The following is a 19,520-nucleotide window of genomic DNA, read 5'->3' as shown; positions in this document are numbered from 1 at the left end:
ACTAGATAAATATGTATAAATTCAAACTCGATTTGAAACTTTAGTGGAATTTTAATTCTTGTTCGATTTGGAGTTTCAATACATCCAAAATTGAAATTGAATTGAGCTCTTAATGAATCAATGTAGTCGCATGTCCCTGTGCACAGCGTTAGAACTCTAATTCTGGATATTGCAGAGAGGGGCTGTGATGGTATCATCTGTCTGGAAACCATACTTTGACACTATGCCCTGATCCTGATTCAATTGAAGTTGGAGCGCTCTTCTTCTTCTAAAGTATTTTGTCGCAGATTTTGCAATCTTCAATGGACACTTGGCAGGCCGCAGGCTGCTGGCCTCCCTTTTGGTTGGTCGAAACTTAAAGAAGTCCACTTTATTTATTCCCACTCAAGTAACTTTTACATAATCGCAGAGCGGTTTCCATACAGGTGAGAAAGTGAATACTACAATCATTTCCCTCTGGGAACTTGATGCTACAGACATACAGGTAAAGGAAAAAGTGAACCTGCTCAGTTAGACTGTGGACTAAATTAAAGTAATCAAGCCCTTGAAGAATCATCGAAACAGAACTTCCCTTGCTTTAGGGACTCGGCAATTTTCTTGGAGATGCAGAAAGCGGTTGATTGGATGGTGATCATGGGATTAACTCCAATTGCACTGGGAATAACACTTCCATCGCATAGGAATAAGCCCTCTGCTTCCCAACTTTCTCCATTCTCATCCACTGCACCATCTTCTTCAGTAGATCCCATCCTGCAGCTACTCAGCTGATGAGCAGAACAGTATATTGTCCAATACTCTGCCGCGGACTTTGGCCCCGGATCTGCCACAATTGTGTCCAGAAACTCCTCCACATCCTCATTCTTGATCCCATCGCATCTTAATCTCTGCCCATCGCTCCTGTAAGTTCCAACTTCAACAGCTCCTGCAGCAATTAAAATCCTCAAGCATTGTCTGAGCCCGAGTTTGAGATGCTCCTTATCCATCTCATTCAAATGATATGTAACCCTTCCCTCCTCTCTCACTTCCCCTGAACCTTCATCTCTTATTAAAGCAAAAATCCTTGCAGTTCTAGCGTATTTGCTCATCTGGTCCTTCATGTCATTCCCTGATATCCAAGGAAGCAAAGAGGCACAGGCTCCAGGGCCCAACGCTGCGGATTCTATGATGCAATTGTTGTTAGAATCTCCGGTCTGCACCTTGTGCAGACGAGTAATAATTCCTCCCTCGTAACTGTTTCCTTTTATTTTCGACTTGGACTCCGGAAAATATCCCCAGGCAAATAGAACTGGATGGAGGTGAAGATTGTGACCGATGTTTTTGTTCTTCAGCCCAGTGGATACAAGTAAAGGGGGTGTCATAAGAGAGCCACAAGCTGAAATTGTCACCCGGGCTTCAATGTGCAGCTTCCTTTTTGTAATGTTCCTACCTTCAACTGCTGCAATCACACCCCTGCATCTCCTTCTCATCTCCTCATTTTTGTTATTTCCAAGAATAAATTTCTCTGCCTTACAACCTGTTAGGATCACTGCCCCGTTGTTTACAGCATCGACGAGCCACGTCGAGTCAGTCCCCTTCTTATCACCAGTTTTGCAACCATAACCACAAGAACCACAATAATGATTCTCAGAAGAATTCCTGGCAACTTGTCCAGCTTCCAAACCGAGCTTTTCGCAGCCTTGCTTTATTATTTCGTTCTGAAAACTTTCTACCGTGCAGTTCTTGGTTACTCCAATCCTCTTAAACACTTCATCCATAGCAGATTGATACGCAGAGGTTCCATAAAATGGGATCTTTCGATCCACTGACCATTCTTTTAGAACATGATCCGGAGTTTTGATTGAAGCAGACCAATTAACAGCAGAGCCTCCCCCAACTGTTGATCCTGCCAGAAGCAAGACTTTCCCATCGACAGTCGTCAGCTTCGCCCCTGACAGATAGAGTTCCTCGAAGGAAGGTCCCTCGAGTCCTGAATAATCTTCTGGGACAAAGTAGTGACCTTTCTCAAGCACAAGGACTTTGTGGCCTGAGGCTGCAAGAATTGCTGCTGCCACCCCACCCCCACAACCAGAGCCCACGATCACCACATCACATTTGATCTTGTACAAGTCCTCATTTGGTTCCTCTTCCACAAAGAGACCTTTCTGGATGAGGGATGTCTTCAGGGTTGAATCATTTTCGTACAGAGTTTCAATTACGCCCTTTTCGAGAGGCCTCTCCTTGCGGGGTCTGATCTTGTCTTCTCTGGCGTCTGTATTGTACCCAATTGCATCCAGTGTTCGACTTTTGTAATTCTCATCAGTCTGGATTCAGTTTCCACGAGGACAGTCAGGCACAAAAAACCCAAAAAAAAAAAAAAAACTTTTGCTTTTTTTTTTTTTTTTTTTTTTATAATAAAACTTTTGCTTTTTTAACCACGTTAATCAGTGGAAGGAAAGACATGGCTTAAAAACGCAACTTCTGCAATGTGGTCTTACGAAAAAGGGAACAGAATATACCACGCATAAGCTTGAATGAGACGCATAGCTGATAACTCCTATTATCTGGAGCATTAGTTGGTATTTACGAAAAAAAAAAAGAAAAAAGTTTTGATTATGACATTAACTTTTCATAACTTTTTCTTTTATTAGTCGGAAACGGCAACAATTGATTATGATTATTGATGACACAAGTAACTCGGAAAGGGTAATCCTTGTTCACTTTTTGTAAAACGTGAAATCTTTTTTTTAATGGTTTAACATTTGTCAAACCATTTATTTGAATTTATAATATCCTATATAGAAAAAAAATTTTACAAATGACAATACATGCTACTTGTAATTTGAAGCTAAGGAAAATGTTAAAGTAAAAAATTTTACTTGGAGAGAATTATTGATAAGTTAGTTGAATTAAGCCTTTTCTGCCCAAAAGAAATGTTAAAACAAAGATAGGTTTTTTAATAAGTTAATTTAACAAAAATGTTTCCTTCCTAAAATATAAGGATTTAAACATGTAAATTAAACAATCTATAATCATTAGATGACATTAATTGAAATTGATTAAAAATAAAATAATTCAAAATCCTTGAGAAATGACACATGTTAAAGTATATATATGCTATTTGTCATTTAATGTTGAAGGTAGTAAATATAGTCAATTTTACTCAGAGAAACTTATTGATAAGTTTGTTTAACTAAAATTTTTATGTCTAAAGGAAATGTTGAAATAAAATATTTATTTGGAGAGGCTTTTTGATAAATTAGTTTAACGAAATAGTTTTCTGACTAAAATATAGTGATTTAAACATTTGAACTAAACAAACTAATAACTATTAAATAACATTAATTCAACTGATTAAAGAGTAAAATAATTCAAGAATGCATGTCATATTATTAAAAATCTTTTAGAAAATAAATTACTGGTACAATAGATTTCCTCGTATTTGTCCCGTTACAAACTACACGCTACTTTCTTTTTCTTTTTTTTTAATGCTTTGGTCCAAACCGTTTCTTGCTATTCATTCATTCACGCGTGTCCAACTTTCACTGGGGATGTACGTGAGCCGAGTCATAATCGAGTAGCTCGGTCAACGGCTTGGCTTGAACTCGAGTTGACCGAGTTCGAGCCGAATCTCGAGCTACCCGATTGTCATTCGAATAGAGTTTCGAGCCAATATTTTGAGGCTCGAGACTTGTCGAGCTACTCGTCGAGTCGGGGGTATTTAAATAATATATTTATAATTTAAATAATATATATGTATTATAATTATAAAATGACCATTATGGGTATAAGTTTTACGGAATTTACAATAAACTCTTCTTTATAATAAAATTTCATAATGACAAAAAAGTAATAACATAATTGTAAAAAGACCTAAAAAGAAAAAATGTCTAAAAAAGGGAAGAAAAGACGAAAGTGTGTCAAAAAGCTTGATTAGGCTCGACTTGATAAGACTTGACTAAAGGTCGAGCCTTATCGAGTCGAATCTCGAGCTTAAAGCGAGTTTCTCGAGTCAAGTTTCGAGTATCGATTTTTTGTACTCGATCGAGCTCGAGCCTAGGTATATATGAGTCGAGTCAAGTTCGAGTATAGCAATACTCGAGTATAGCAATACTCTAACTTGACTTGGCTCGATTACATTCCTAGGTGGTAGTGGCAGTTCTCCGCAGGTGGCCATTATTAATGTTCCTCACACGTGTCTACTCTCGCCCACCGTAGACAGATCCGGGCCCATCAAGCAAGCTTAGTAGCATCCGTCTGTAAAGGCACCTTTTGACTTCTTTTGTTTTGACTCTTTGTAAGATCATTCCTTTACTCAAGGGATAATTTCAGAAACCTCCCTAAGTTACTGATTACTACAGCAAGCTCCTATTTAATTTTAAAAATTACACATAACTCCCGTATGATCAGCATTTCAATAATAAGATAGACCCAGTATACTAAATTTGTTCTCAAAAATCCTAAATAACCCCTTTGTTACTTAGAATAGGGAAAAACTCACTAATAAATTTCTTTGAATTGCAACTATTATAAACGTCATAACCATCATTCTAACGAATTCAATAAACCACTTTAGGTTAATCCTCATATTCTCACAATTTCGATAGCCTACTATTGCCGTCAAATAGCTTCCCATGCAAATCAATTGCGACAATTAAAGTTTGCATTCAACCTAATTTTTAATCTCATTTTTTTCAATAGCATGCTATTGCAGGTCACCATACAACCATGGTTCAAAGTCACGGTCGCGGTCGCGGTAGCGGCCCGGAACGTTCCACATCGATCTCGGCATATCGGTCGCGGTCTCGGTGAGACGCAAATTTTAAAGTATTTAATTTTCTAAAAATTGTTAATAATATAAAAAAGTATGCTAAATAAAAATAATTAAAAAATAGCAAAAAAAAACGGCCAAGTCAATCCGTCGCGGTGTGACTCGGCTGATTTCTCGTCTTGACTTGGGATAACTCGGAGTGACTCGGTGTGACTCGACCGAGTCAATCCGTCGCGGTGACGACTCAGCTGATTTTTCGGCGAGTCAAGTATTTCGGTATTGTTTCGTCACGGTATCGTATCGGTAAGGGTCGAGACGGTGACGACTCGGCCAAGTCGTCTCGGTCTCGGCCGAGACTTCGAACCATGCATACAACCCTATCCTCTACCCAATTCCCGGGAGATAAAATAGGGGTAAAAATAATATGTTACTACCATAATAGAAAAGGAGCTGTCTTGAGGATTAGACATAAGAAGGGAGAAAATGTTGAAGTAACGAGAAGAGGGAAGTTACCCAAGAGAAGAAAACGTAACAGCACATGATCTTGATCATCAAGAAGACGATTCTCAAGGGGATCAGAAAAGTTTCTGTGGACCATTTCTGCAGTATGGTTTCTCTCTTCTTCACTGGCAATTCGGAGAACTTGTGAACAAATGGCCACTTCCAATTCAAACAGATTAATCCACAAACCAAAAGTGTTCCCAGTCTGGTTGACAAAAGCTTCAGAACTAGTTTCACGACAGAAAGTCCTTCAGGCAATCCCCGCTTCACCAAAATTTCCGCAACCTGCAGTCCCCAGGAGCACTCAAAAGCAAGAATATGTACGTCCAAACAAAAAGAACAAAAAGAACCCAGAACAAGTCTTGATTACTAGAAAAGCTAACGGAGGAGCGAGGACTAACACAAATACTAGGAATTTACCTCATCTGGAAAGGGAGACTGGGATCCAGAAGCCTTGTAATAGTATTCAAGTGCCGCCTCATTATGAAGCTGAGGATCCCCTTGACTGTGGGAGATTGCATCGGAGGGAGGAGAAAGGGATGGTAGGAAAGCTTCGCAAACAGCAGAGAGTGCCTGGATCTGAGATGGGCTGAAACCATGACCATAACCACCTCCACCTCTTCTAGCTCTGGTCAACAAGGGATGATGACGATGATGGCTTTCTTTTCCCTCCATCTTTTCTTTTTATCTTTAGTGGATAATATATATACTCACTTCCCGTGTTGGCGTTGCTACAAAATGTTGCCTGTTAGGTCAAACTATAAGATTCCAGCTTCACATATTTATAGTGAACTCAACAAAGAATAGAAAGGAATACTACAGTGAATTTGGTAAAAGCAACAAAACTAGATATTTTGACGTCCTGCTGTCCATTTTGGCTTCTTGTTGGTGGAATATTTTTGTTAAAAAAAGGCGTCTTGGAGAGCTAGTGGATACCCGATAGCCATTGCTGGTCTGGAAGTCGAAGACTAGTAACTGCTTGCTTGCTTGTCAATGTAGTAGTAGTATTTGCAAAATTTGACTACTACTACAACTTTATCAACTCGTTCAAAGTAGGAGTAGTCCTGACAAATTAGTAAACTGTCTAATTTGCTTGAGAAGATAACTATTGCTTGTAAGCAACGAGCTTAATTGTGTGCAAATTTTACTAAGCTCAATCTTAATAATTTAATATGACCCCTGAATAGGAATGGCCACGTCACGTCTAAAAATTGGCATCATTGGATACTATCTCGCTAATGACCGACAACAACATTTTGTCACAAAAGGAAAAAAAAAGAAAAAAAAAACCACCGACATATATGCACCTCGGCTTTTATATTATTAATACATATTTTTCTTTTTATTTTAGTGCAATACGGGATCTGAATCAAAGCATTCATTCGAAGTTTTTGCATGCACAGCCCATTTTACGATGAAAGGTGAAAAGAAGAAAAAAAAACAAAAAACCTAGGAAATAAATCTTCCCCATTTAGCACGTAAAACCTTCCCTCTTTAGCACGTAATTAAAGCCTCCACAACGAATGCAAAAATGTACAGGTCCACATTACATGCAGAAGTTTTTGCATGCGCAGCTCTATTTTTTGCCGACTTTATTTTGGCATTCTTTGCTAAACCAAATGCATGTGACAAACAATTGAAAGCTAACCAGTCGGTCGGACACTCTTTTCTTCATGCCAATGCCGCATAGGTTCACTCGTACTTGAAGTACTTGTACCCGTGGCCTTAGGTAATTGCCTTACCGTTCGTTGAAATTGTCATAACTTTTATCTTAGAATGTTCTAAAATGTTTGTCATATTGAGAAAATTAAAGCACATTTTTAATCTTTTCTTTCAATGTGCATGTTATCATTCAAATTCAAACTTTGAATTTGTGAAGGTATGATTGAAAAGAGAAGTACAAATATCACACTTAAACCGCTATCGTTTTGTCAAACCCGAAATCCAACTTTTCCTAAGAAAAAATTTGGGGCATTTTCGCAAGGGACCGACCATTACTTCAGAAGTTATTTGGATACGGGTCGCACAACAAGCACGTATGGCTTCTAGTGATTGCCGCCCCATGTAGAATGAGTGCATATGCTCCGAATGCATATTTCCATGTCAATCAACAAGTTGGCTTGTTTGCAGGGAAAACGATAGAGTATTGGTCCTAAATCTGATTGAACGCTCTCATGAATCTTGATAACGTTACAAGCAGAAGAATGAGGCACGCGTTAAAGCATTTCGGCATTTGTAAAACGATCTGATTGAATTTGCGCGGATCAGAAGCTCAATCTCCAGAAAAATTTCTCAATCCAATTCATATCAGTTAATCATAGGAAATTTTGAGATTATGTGCACATGCAACTGACTTGTATCGTCTACTCCTCTTTCCTAAAGTTGGGTTTTCGCTTCCTCTCTTTTGTCTCGCAATTAGAGACAATTGAACACAGTCAGCTCGGTAGTCTTTAGAGATCGAATTTTGTACAGTGATCCAGATGACAAAATGTTAAAATGCTCTTCGAATGAAGAAAAAGCAGAAGATATTTGATTTGCTCCTTTGGGGTTCTTCTCTGTCGAGCATAGGCTAATAGGTTCGAGATACCATTCCTGCCATTCAGGAAGAAATGCTCGAGAATTAAGATACAATTAGCCAAAGTTTTGTCATGCTCCGATAAATCAGGTGAAACAAATAATGGCAGTGAAAAGCCATGACTCACCGCACAGGTGCTGGTACATTCATCATGCATTCGTCATTCCAGCCAACAAAACTTCCAAACGACCACTCCAGATATTAGGGACCAATGTGCGCAAATTTTTAGATACAGGAGAGAGAAGTTGGCAGAGCTGGGAAGTAAAGATCTGTAACATTACTATTACCAGAAGGCGGAAGCATGCCTGAAAATGCCCCAGTGGTATCTTCTAACGACAGGAAATCATAATTCTGGACTCTATGACTTAGGGCTACAAAGGAGCCGAGTCGAGTTTTTATCTAATCGAATCGAGTCTTGACTTAAAATTATTGAGCTCGATGTCGAGTTCGAAAAAAATAAAAAATAATTATTTTATTTTTAAATAAAATAAAATAAAATAATATTTTTTCTTAATAAATAATACTCCCTCCGTCCCGTAAAGTCTGTCGTACTTTGGGAATAATGCTTTTTATGCACAGTAATATCAACTTATCTGTAAGCTCATTTGGTCCAAGTTTGCCCTTTATATTTCACTGACTCATCCAAGAAACAAATGGGTCAAAGTGGAACCCATAAAAAACACTCCATTGTTTCTGACTACAAAAAATTCATTTCCTTACCAAAATCTTCTTCATCCAATAAACAAATGGGTTAAAGTGGGACCCAGCAAAAAGCAATCGTTTGTTTCAGCCACAAAAACCGATTTCCTTATCAAAATCTTCTTCTAGCGGAATTCTTCTCCATTATTTTTTCTCCTAGTAGAATAACATGCCTTATTATTTTGCTCGTTTAGTTTTTGGGTCAATCTAAAATTATTCACCTATTTTTACACTATTTTCTTGCTTTCAAAATGAATTTATTTTGTGAAAGTTGATTATTCTTAACAAATTAGTGTACATGAAAATAATTTAAAAATTGAAAGGTTTTAAAAGAAAATCACTAATTAAGTCATCTCGATATTCTATTTATTGCAAAAAATCGAAATTATCATCTTGATAACAAAATTAGTCTTCAATTGAAGTTTGAAAAAGCCATATACACATTCTTGGTGATGCATTTGGCTGGAGTCGGAACCAAGAATTTTGAATTTTGTTGGAACCGGAAGTCAAACATGGTACAAGTTGTGCCATTTGGATGTCCTTTGGGACTATACATCAATTTGTGGGCCAACTAGCACATGCATTTTTACAATATTAGTGAAGGGCAGAAATGGGACTTCATGGCTTAAAATACTTTGAAATGTTAAACATGACAAATATTTTGGAACAGCCCAAAAAAGAAAGTATGACACTTTCAATAGGACGGAAAGAGTAAAATATTAAGGATATATATATGTAATTTTACTATTAAAATAAAATATATATATACTTAAAATAAAAAAAATATAATATATATATATATATATACACATATATACTTGAGTTCGTGAGCAACGAACTTAATACTTTGAATTCGAGTTCGAGCTCGATTTCGACTCGAGCCAGCTCAAGCTCGATCGAGTTTGGTTCGTTTGCAGCCCACTATGACATCAAAATGCATAATTACTAGTATTGCAACCCGTGCCATGCACGGATTTATGTTTAACATAATAATAATAATAATAATAATAATCTATATCTATATAAATTTGAGAAGGGGTTTTCAACAACAAATCTCCACACACCTTCTCATTCCCAATTCCATTTTTCTAGTATTTCAACATTTAATTTAGTCCATAAAATACATTCCTCTCAACTCCCACCGAATGTACTACTGATATTTAGTTATTTTTCAAAATCATTTCATCATATAAACATTATCCTTTACAATTGAAATAACTCATTAATATATGCGTGTTCAGCACCATTTTAAGTCATTAGTGTGTATGTCTTTTAAATCACCATCACGTTTCTGTCTTTGAACTCAACACGTTTCTCATTGGCATGCATCAAATACAAATTTCACTCCAATTAAGACTTCCCAAGACCATAATAAGAGATGTTCGTCTTTGAATTCAAGACGTTCTAATTGGCTTGCATCAAATACGAATTTCACTCCAATTAAAACTTTTCTAAAACCATAATAAGAGATAAAAACATAGCATCCTTCAACCACAACAGTTCATTGTTTCAACAAAAAAAGAAAAGGATAAAAACCCTAGTATTTCATCGGTATCTATCATCCCTTCCCATTGCTTATCCGATCTATTCATTTCTCATAATGGTTCATCGACATCTATCATCTCTTCTCATTGCTGCTTGCCCATATGTTCATTCGTAATTTTCGTAAACAAAAATAGGAATCTATCATCTCTTTCAACTTCCTTACAGTATCCATTTTAGCCAACTACTTAATTTCATCATGAAACATACCCCTTACAAGGTTAAATATTTTTGAATACTTACTTACATTCAAAGCATTAACATAGACAATATGTTTTATGAGTTATACAAAAATTGTGGACAGCCATGTCGATCTCATTTTGTAAAAATGGTGTGTATCCATTGTAATGACGTAGTGCACACTCTTGTTAGGTAATTATTGTCATCTATCTTTAATTTTAATATAATTTTTTGTATCGTACATCATATTTTTTTCTTAACAGATATAATGTGAATATAGAAGTTAGAGATTCAAGTGGTAACCTGTACTTTGATATTCAAGACAGACATGCACGATTCATATTTCGTTTTGATGTTTTTTATTTTAGAGATTTAAAAAGGAATGTATAAATTATTTATATGTATATATTTTTATGCAATATTATTTACAAACTTTCTAAAAAAAGATATTTCTGAATTCTATATGCTCTTAATTCTAGGAAAATGGAGGTACATTGTTCGACCAACACATTAATTCATACAAAAATCATGTCTTCTCATTTGTAAACTAACTCCACAGAATTCAACAGAATTAATTAATCCCCCAATATTGGTGTTTCGTACATAGAGTTGATTGGTGTAAAAAATGTTCACACTTTCGTAGAAGATTATCAAATCGAATGCAAAATGTTGGTATTTCATTTACTTATCAAATTAAATATTCAATTATATTTAATTAGACCCTTATTTCACTCAATTTATGATATACATTTTTATTTTTTCTTTTCAGGATTCAACTTGCATCAAAAGTGGTAGTTTGTAAATAATGGAATGTTTTTATTATACTTTGAACAATTGTTACAAAATTTCATTTTTTTAACTATATATTGATGTGCCCTAAACTATACGAACAATTACATAAATTTCTTACTCTTTTTAAATTCCTCTCTCGATTTTAATTTCTTCCAGTACAGTACGGGTGTTTAGACTAATAGTAAATAAATTATTTATATTAGTTACATGAAAAAAGGTTTAAAAAAATCAAAAGAGGGCTATTTTAGTATATAATTTATATTTTATTTATGTACCTTATCTAAAACCTTAACACATATTAAAAAATATGAACAAATATCACAAAAATATCTAAAGAAACACTGAAAACACTCCAAATATAACTTGTTACCACTTTCTTCTATGTTTTCTTTTTTTGCATCACTTTCTGTTAACATTCTCGTACTTTTCATTATCCTTTTTCTTATCTTTCTAACCCAAACTTTCCACATCCTTCCAACTCATTTCTCTCCTACAAACTCTACCTTTCCTTCATTTTACCCTACTTCTATCAAATTATGCAATCTTTTACCCAATTTCGCAACCTATTACCTCATATCCTGTTACTCTCTATATATAGTTGTAAAGAATGACCAATTTTTCAATTGACTCTTCAACAAATGAGTATGAGTATGCAATTTTATTAACTTTAAATGGATAACCCAATTAAACACATTAATTAGTGGCTATTAAATGGATAGATTGGAACTACCTATTTAGACCTAATTAAATTAGACGTAGATTCAAATTCATTAGTAAGCAAATTTAACTCACTACAAATTCAATAATTTAACTCCTATTCTTTAATTTTTATTTTTCTAATTTTTGTTAAATTTTATCCTACTTCCCTCCTCCCTTCCATCAAAGTTTTAATTAAGTCTAAATTGATTTTTTACATTCACACTTAAATTATTTTGAGATTCTTGTAGAGTGACAAAATTAAAACTCCTTATGAACACCACTATTGGTTCTTCTGTGTAATTTTTTTAGGTAAAAAAATATTTATTAATGCAACGTGTTCTTATTTTTATTGATTACAATAATATCTTATTTTGTTGTTCAAAGAATATGGAAGAAAAAATAAATAAAATTTTGCAGTGGATTGTAAATATGTAAGATAACTAAAATCATGTAAAACTATATTCATTTAACTCACATAAATCATTCATTTTAATAGTTTCAACCCAACCCACAATTAAAGCTCCCTTGACTTTATTCTCTCAAACCTTATACTCCTTTTACTATTTAGGATTTATTATCTTATTTTTATCCTTCCTAACCCTATATTCCAATCTTTCTATTCATATTATCATTTAGGATTCATTACCTCACTTTTTAAGTTTTTCTTTTTTCAAATAAAGAGTTAGAATTATAGTCATGAAGGTAAAATAATTGGGTATAATTTTGATGAAATACTACTATTTTTTGTGACAATATTCAAGATAATCGTTTAACCATTTAAATGCCCTTTTATTAATTTAAAATTCATATCAAATTTTTATTTATGTGCACTTTCTGATGTACGCATTATGTGCGAAATTATTTAGATGCAGTTTTGAGTATGTAAAAAATTATCTACATGACATTGTATGTCAGAATGTTTATTTTATTGGTTGGAATCATCGTCTAATAGGACAAGTTTAAAGTTAAAAAAAATTAATTTAGTTTGCAAAAGGTAAAATGGTTAAAAAATAGCTATAATCGAATATGTCATCTGAATGTTTGGCAAATCTACATGTATATATCTCAAAGAATAGTACTAAAAAATTACTATATAACTGATTAAACAATGGAACTAGTCACATTATTCCTCAGATTTAACAAATCCATCTTATTAATCAAGGAATAAAATGGGCTAAAGCAATAAAGTTGTAATGAGATGAATGATTTTAACATGAGACTAATTAAATTATCCAAATTTATTTTCTTTACTTATAAAAGAAAAAAGGGGTTAAAGTTTAAAAACAAACTATAAATGATTTATTAAATAATCATTTTAAGTGGGAAAGAAAGTTTTAAATTTTAAATTTGAATTGTCATAAGATTAGTTGTAAATCACGCTATTTTAAACTTTTTAATTGAATTTATGTATTAAAATAAATAAAAAATCTAGAAAAAAAAAATGGGAGATTTGAAAGCCATCCAGAAAGCCTCCACTAAAACCTTCCCTACAATAGATATAGATATAGATAGTCGACTATAACACGGGAAGACATGAAGTACAAATAACTTCGTATACCCTACCGAAGAATCATGAACAGTCAGAGCTGTCAGAAGCTGAAAGAGATCATTTCATGAACACCTATGCTATGATCCGTCTCTAATTTACATGGGTACATTAATATAAAATTTAGCCCAAGAAAAACACCGCTAGGAGAATAGTAACTAGAATTTAAAGCCATAAAGCGGCAAATGAAATGCGGAATTAGGAACGTTATTAAGATATCTGACTCTAGCCAGAAAATTAATCGGATAAAGAGACTCCTTTCTTGACTTGCCATGATGGGCAATTCCTCGTTCACTTAACAGAGGCAGGTAGCAGGAGAGAGTCACTGCACGATCATTCTTCCATGAAGGAATCTGTTTGGAACTGCTGCATAATCTCTGTGAAACAACTCTATCCTCCTTGATAACCAACTGCAAGCTTTGGGAGAGATCTCTTGCCTCTTGAAGCACGACCTATAGAAGGTAAAAAAGACAGACTTTTGCAGTACCGCCTATAGCATGTTTTGGCGTCCCACGTGTTTCACATTCTCATGGAAATCACTATCAGGTAATCTTTCCTCACATATAGAAATTTAAGAATGAGAAAACAAGAAAATGAAGCTATAAAGAAGGTGCCCCGAGATCCTCTTCTACCTTGTCGTTGCATCTCTTGAGACAAAGCAGTTGATTCCGCAAATGTAAAACCTGGCACGAAAATTACCAAAATGAAGAATTTTCCAAAATTCAGTAAGGCTAGTTTAGATTGTTCATCTCATTCGATCATCATAATCAATGAGTTCTCAACTTCATCCACTAAAAATAATTTATTTAATGTTAATTTGCCGAACTTTATCAATGTCTCATGTGCATGCATATAGGTGAAACCCTAGCCAATGAACAAAGCAAACAGCTCTGGCTGTAGGTTAATGGGAACACTTATACTCAGCCTCAAGCCAAGGGCTTTTCAGCAAATACATATCACAGTAATCTGGCATAAGAAATGTCATAACAAAATCAACTCCCAAATAGGACACAAAAATGATGGATACGTTTATTTAGAGTAAACACAAATCCCTCACCAGAAATGGGAAGAACAATATAATGACGAAGGATTCAACATGCACAGGTATATACTGTAACAGACGAGGATGTTACCTCTTCTTGAAGCATAAGAGGGAGATTCTCAGTTGACAACAGACTACGTATTTCCTGCAAAACCTTCTCCTCTCTAATTCCCAACCATGTTTCTGGAGGCAATGCTAGAAAAAGAGCCGTCAGAATATCATTGCTATCTGGGTGCATCCCTTGGCAACTATCCAAACTAGAGTTGCAGCAGTTCTTTGCCAGAGAAGGGACAAGCATATCAATTTCTTGCTGTCCATTGCCACCGACTACCTTCCCAGACACCACTGTTACAGTCCTGTCACCATTAGCTCTGTAGGACCTCACACACGTTTCTCGGCAACAAAACCGATCTGATGAACCGGTTTTCCCTGCCAAAAGGCCTGCACCTTGGCAACAGACACGTGCTGCAATATTTGGCAAATTATCCATGTGACAGAGTGTTGTTGGTTTAATCCTGCAGATAGATGCTCCAACAGACAAAAGATCAGTGACATGCTTGTACAGACCAGTCTCCTGCACTTGTTTCAACACCTCTTCCTGCAATATTATAATGCAATAGGTTCAGCAGATAGACTTGACACACTTTTATTGGCTCTAGGTCATAAGGCCAAGAGAAATGTTGAGCAAAATACCAAACCACATCCTCTGCAAACCACCTACAAAAATAAAGAAAAGGAGAAAAAGGAAGAAGAAAATCAAAGATGAGGACCTTCATTGCAAGCCTCCCTCTCTCTTCTTCACTTAAATTTTCAGAAGCATCCTCTTGTCTACGAACTTCGGCAACCCAATTGATGAAGTCAGCAAAATTAGGGGGCAGAGATGAAAAAATCATAGAAATGACATCTTCTATGCCCTTCACAGTATCTGATTTCAGCATCAGTGGAACCTCCTCGGTCAAGTACTTTGCAATACTGACCCAACTTTCATGTTTACAGCTCTACACAAGTATTTGACAGTATAAGCTACATAAGCAGCCACAGAAAGTAGACAACCAAAGGGAAAAAAATCATGGTGATGATAATTCAAGAATGAATGTTAGATCCGCATACAATAAGATATTATCAATGTGATACAAGCCTCTTGAATCATACCAGCGTATAAAGCAATCCTGGAGCTCTTTGCAGCCTGGATATTAGCATGAACCTGTGAAGTTATTCAGTGATCAAACAACAGTTTACGAAATAAATTTGAAATGAAAAAAATAAAAGTGGAAAAAACTAACAAAAAGAAGACTGTTGGATGTGATTATATGAAGCACTGAAGAATTAGCTTTGAAGATATAGCATTTACTACACCAAGTGCTCCTTCCAAAACTTGTTCTTTTACAAAGACAAGCTGATGGAAATTAATATCCATGGGAATCAATAAGGTCAAAACCCCCAGACAGCTCAGTCTCAAACTACCAAGCATCTTCACTTCGCATTTATCCAGTCATGCATGCACAAATTTGCACAAGTAGCATCCAGATCTTTAACAGAAATAAATATCCATGCATCTAAAATCTCTGATCTCGAAAAGTTTGTTACACAACTCACCCTCAAGAATCTATACAAGGTCCCTCGTTCAACAGCTTAGACCACCTTCTGTACTAGAGTTCTCCACCCTACATTGTCTACATGGCATATCACTTCTAACATGTAAAAATGGTGAAACTAAAGCATCCAGCTTTTCATCACAACTGCCTATCTGAGAATAGCATTTTATAGTTATATGATTGAAGTATAAAGCTGTCCTACATACCCTCTCTGCAATCCAGTTGCTTCATCCACAGTATCCATGGCTTCCCAAAGCAAAGAGAGTGGAACCCAGTGAGGTGGATATTTAAACCGTGCAACATCTAGAATCAGTGCCATGTCCCTTTCAGCATGATAACCACCAATAGGTGAGAAATGACCTGTTCCAGTCTTCAAAAAGGCAACAAAAAGTTAAATAAATCATTATTGGAGGCACAAGAGAGGAAGAAAGAAAAGATCCAGCAGGACTGTAAAGCTCAAAAAGAAGAGTAAGAGTTAAAAAAGGCACATGCCTTCCATTGAGAAGCTAAGAAGAAAGGCAAAGAAAATATGCAAGAGATATCTAATTCAACCTGACATACCACATGTGTAACTAAAGGTATAAGTATTACCCAAAAAAAATGCAGCTACATGTATTTCTAACTCAGTTTGATGGGTATTCAATGGAACATTATATTTGAGACAAACAGCATATTCTTGATATAATAGTTTCACAAAATAAAAGATTCACTTGTGTATTTATCACCTCCAATTTGTGACCTATCTCAATATATCTGCAAGGAGTAAATAATTGGCGACTACACCCATCACTATTGACTGTTCTGCAAATCCAAAAGGGTTGCAGGAAATAAACCATCAGTTCCTGCAGAATCTGAAAGAAATGCCATCCAGAAACCAACATATAATTCACGTTCTGTCCTTCTGTTTCGTTAAAGCAATTAGAAAGTTAACTATTACACTCATACCCCGGATAGCAGACTCTACAACCTGCTAGAATTCAACATCCCAAGTATGATGGAGCTCAAATATTTTAGCCAAATTATTCTTTGATCAGATTTATCATTGACCATTTCTTCTTTTAGTTATTTTTTCTTTTTCATTTTCTCTTTTTTGGGCAGGGGATAGGGAAGAAATCAAAATATACGTTCATCAAATGCAAAGCATATGAGACAAAAAAAAAATCCTACTAGCCACAGAATCAGGGAAGGAAATAACCACCTGCTGGAAGGTACCCCTATGGTAGGATGAGATCACATGACAATTATCTGAAGTGGAACATGCCCTAACATATTTACGAAAATCATCAACAGTGCTTTGATTTGTATGAAAAGCTACAACTTCTGCTCCAGCACAACCAGCCAAACAAGCTACCTTCCCAAAAGAAATGCCATTAGCTTTGACCTTCTCTAATGGCTCACAACAATCCAACATAGATTCATCAAACCATCTCCAAGGCCCTGAAAATTCAGTCTAATAAGCCCATAATAGAGACACTAATCAAGAAATAACCAATAAAAAATCACAAATGCAAAACAAACACTCCAAACTGCATTTTCCAAGTAAAAAAAATCTGAACAGGCCTAAGCAACTTTTAAAAATCCAAGTAAATAGTAGACAGGATGATTTTTCTCATCATCAGAAGAACCTGCTTCTGCACATTATAAGCGCATATGGTGCATATATTTACTTAAGAAGAATTCCAATCAGCAAAAGAGCACAAAATGAGGCCTGAAAATCAGTTACCAATCCAATAAGAAACAGGAAAATCAATATGAAAACAACCATTGCATCAAAAGTATATAGCTTCCCACGTAGGAAAAATGAAATTAAAAAAAAACAAACACTGCAGAATGTAAACATTAAAACACTGAGAACATTTTCACCAACTTATCCAAGATATTTATCTTCCGGTGAATAAAAGGATAACATTAATCCAAAAATCAGTTCATTTCACATATAAGCTGATATTCATGTTCCCAGGTACTTTGTAGAAAACAAGCTTTTCAGAACATGAGAAGGTATGCAAAAGCAATGGTAGAAATGAACCAACCTGTCACAAGCAACAGAATTAGCTAGTAGTTGCATTAAAAGATAGTTTAGAAGTTTACATCGTCTCATCAGTTGTAAAAACAAGAGTTACCTTTCCATTTTCTACCCGGATCAATAGCAAGGGCATTCAAGACCATAGAAAGGCTAGCCAAACCACAGTAAGCGGTTTCAGATTGTGTCTGAAAATATGAAATCAGCTTAAAAAAACCTTCCATGGTTCCATTTTGAATCCCCTCCACAAAGAGTTGCTGCAGTTTGATAACAGATGCAAGTACTTCAGTGGCTTAAACAAGAGGGGACAAAACACTACTTGTCTCTTAAATTGGGTGTAAATGTTTTTGGTGTACCAATATAAAAAACCACAGGAACTTTCCCTTAGGAATTCATTAAAGAGAATCAGGGATAAATCACCGCGTGTGAAAATTTGAAGTGAAAGACTTGCCTCCTTGAAGAGAACAAGTATTAGTTGTGTTTTAGCAGTATCGCAAAGCAGCCATAGCACATCAAATGTAATGAAGGTTCTCGTACATCAAATGTAGTGATTAAAGGAGTACTATCGAAATCACAAAAGCCCAAAAATTTCGGAAAGTGTCATCAGGGGACCCGATTTTGCAACTAGTAAATAGTAGAAGAGCTGATGTGGAGACAAAAACCACCAGTTCCACCCCAAATTTCCCCAAACAAATCAACGATGCCAACCCTGCGAATCATCCTACAGCAACATATATCCGCAGTCGCCCGTAACAACAATTAACTTTTCCCCGTACAGAATTGCCAAAATTCAAGTTCTAGAAACTACCTAAACACAGTTTTACATTATAAGATCAACTTTTGAAAGACAGAAAAACCAGAAGATAAACATGGTTGATCAGGCCTATACTCTGAAAACAGATCAAAGTCAAAAAAAAAAAAAATCAAAAGCGTATGCTCCAATAATCCGCAAGAATTAATTATGAAGTCAGCACAGAAGATAGACTGACCTTTCCCTCGGAAGAAGCGAAATCAATAGCCGGAGGAGATGGGAGGATTCGCCTATACAAACCCGCCATTGCCATCTTTCAGGGCGGTTGCAACGAGAGCATCTAATCTACTCGCAATCTATGGTGATCGTTGTGGGGACTTAGGGTTTTGCAAGATTTTTCTCTAAACGGAAGGAGATTCGCCGTTACATACCCGCGTAAATTAACCGTTTCAAAAAGGTGAGAATTATGTAGATTTAAGTGACAGGGGAGACTTCTTTCAGGAAAGAAAGGAGGGGGGGAGGGACCGGGGGCCTTGGGGAGCGCGTCTCGCTTGTTTGCTTTTGTTCTTTTATTTGACCGGCTCTTTTTATTGCCCGAAACAATTCTCCGACCGAGTTTGGAAACTGTCTTTTGCTGCCTTCGTGCCATTGTTATTGTTATGTTTTCAAGGTCTCAAAATAAAAGTTACCATTTTAAATTTAAGACATGCTTTCCAATTTTACCATTTGAAAAAATAATTTTTTAAAATCATAATACACATTTATTAAGAGAATATTTTGAATTCAAGTGATACATATGTAAATTTACAAATGTCATCTCATCTAAACATA

General features: G+C 35.6%; 2 protein-coding genes across 2 annotated transcripts; both read right to left on the bottom strand.

Annotated features, from left to right (window-relative positions):
- Positions 1–350: 350 nt before the first annotated feature.
- LOC113779617 (long-chain-alcohol oxidase FAO2) lies at positions 351–6,015 on the bottom strand. Its single transcript, XM_027325269.1, has 3 exons — positions 5,669–6,015; positions 5,261–5,533; positions 351–2,300 (listed from the first exon to the last, which is right to left on the bottom strand). Exons 1-3 carry the CDS (start codon positions 5,921–5,923, stop codon positions 537–539), a joined length of 2,292 nt encoding a protein of 763 aa, XP_027181070.1. The 5' UTR covers positions 5,924–6,015; the 3' UTR covers positions 351–536.
- Positions 6,016–13,206: 7,191 nt separating this feature from the next.
- On the bottom strand, positions 13,207–19,211 carry LOC113777054 (glutathione gamma-glutamylcysteinyltransferase 1). Its single transcript, XM_027322101.1, has 9 exons — positions 18,928–19,211; positions 18,039–18,195; positions 17,117–17,355; positions 16,125–16,288; positions 15,476–15,527; positions 15,094–15,321; positions 14,415–14,921; positions 13,914–13,964; positions 13,207–13,733 (listed from the first exon to the last, which is right to left on the bottom strand). The coding sequence occupies exons 1-9, from the start codon at positions 19,000–19,002 to the stop codon at positions 13,440–13,442; spliced, it is 1,767 nt and encodes a 588-aa protein (XP_027177902.1). The 5' UTR covers positions 19,003–19,211; the 3' UTR covers positions 13,207–13,439.
- Between the last annotated feature and the right edge of the window lie 309 nt (positions 19,212–19,520).

The sequence above is a fragment of the Coffea eugenioides genome, chromosome 1 (genome assembly GCF_003713205.1).
Source record: "Coffea eugenioides isolate CCC68of chromosome 1, Ceug_1.0, whole genome shotgun sequence".
Classification (NCBI taxonomy): Eukaryota; Viridiplantae; Streptophyta; class Magnoliopsida; order Gentianales; family Rubiaceae; genus Coffea; species Coffea eugenioides.
The sequence above is the reverse complement of the archived record's forward strand: the minus strand, read 5'-3'. Positions and strand labels throughout refer to the sequence as shown.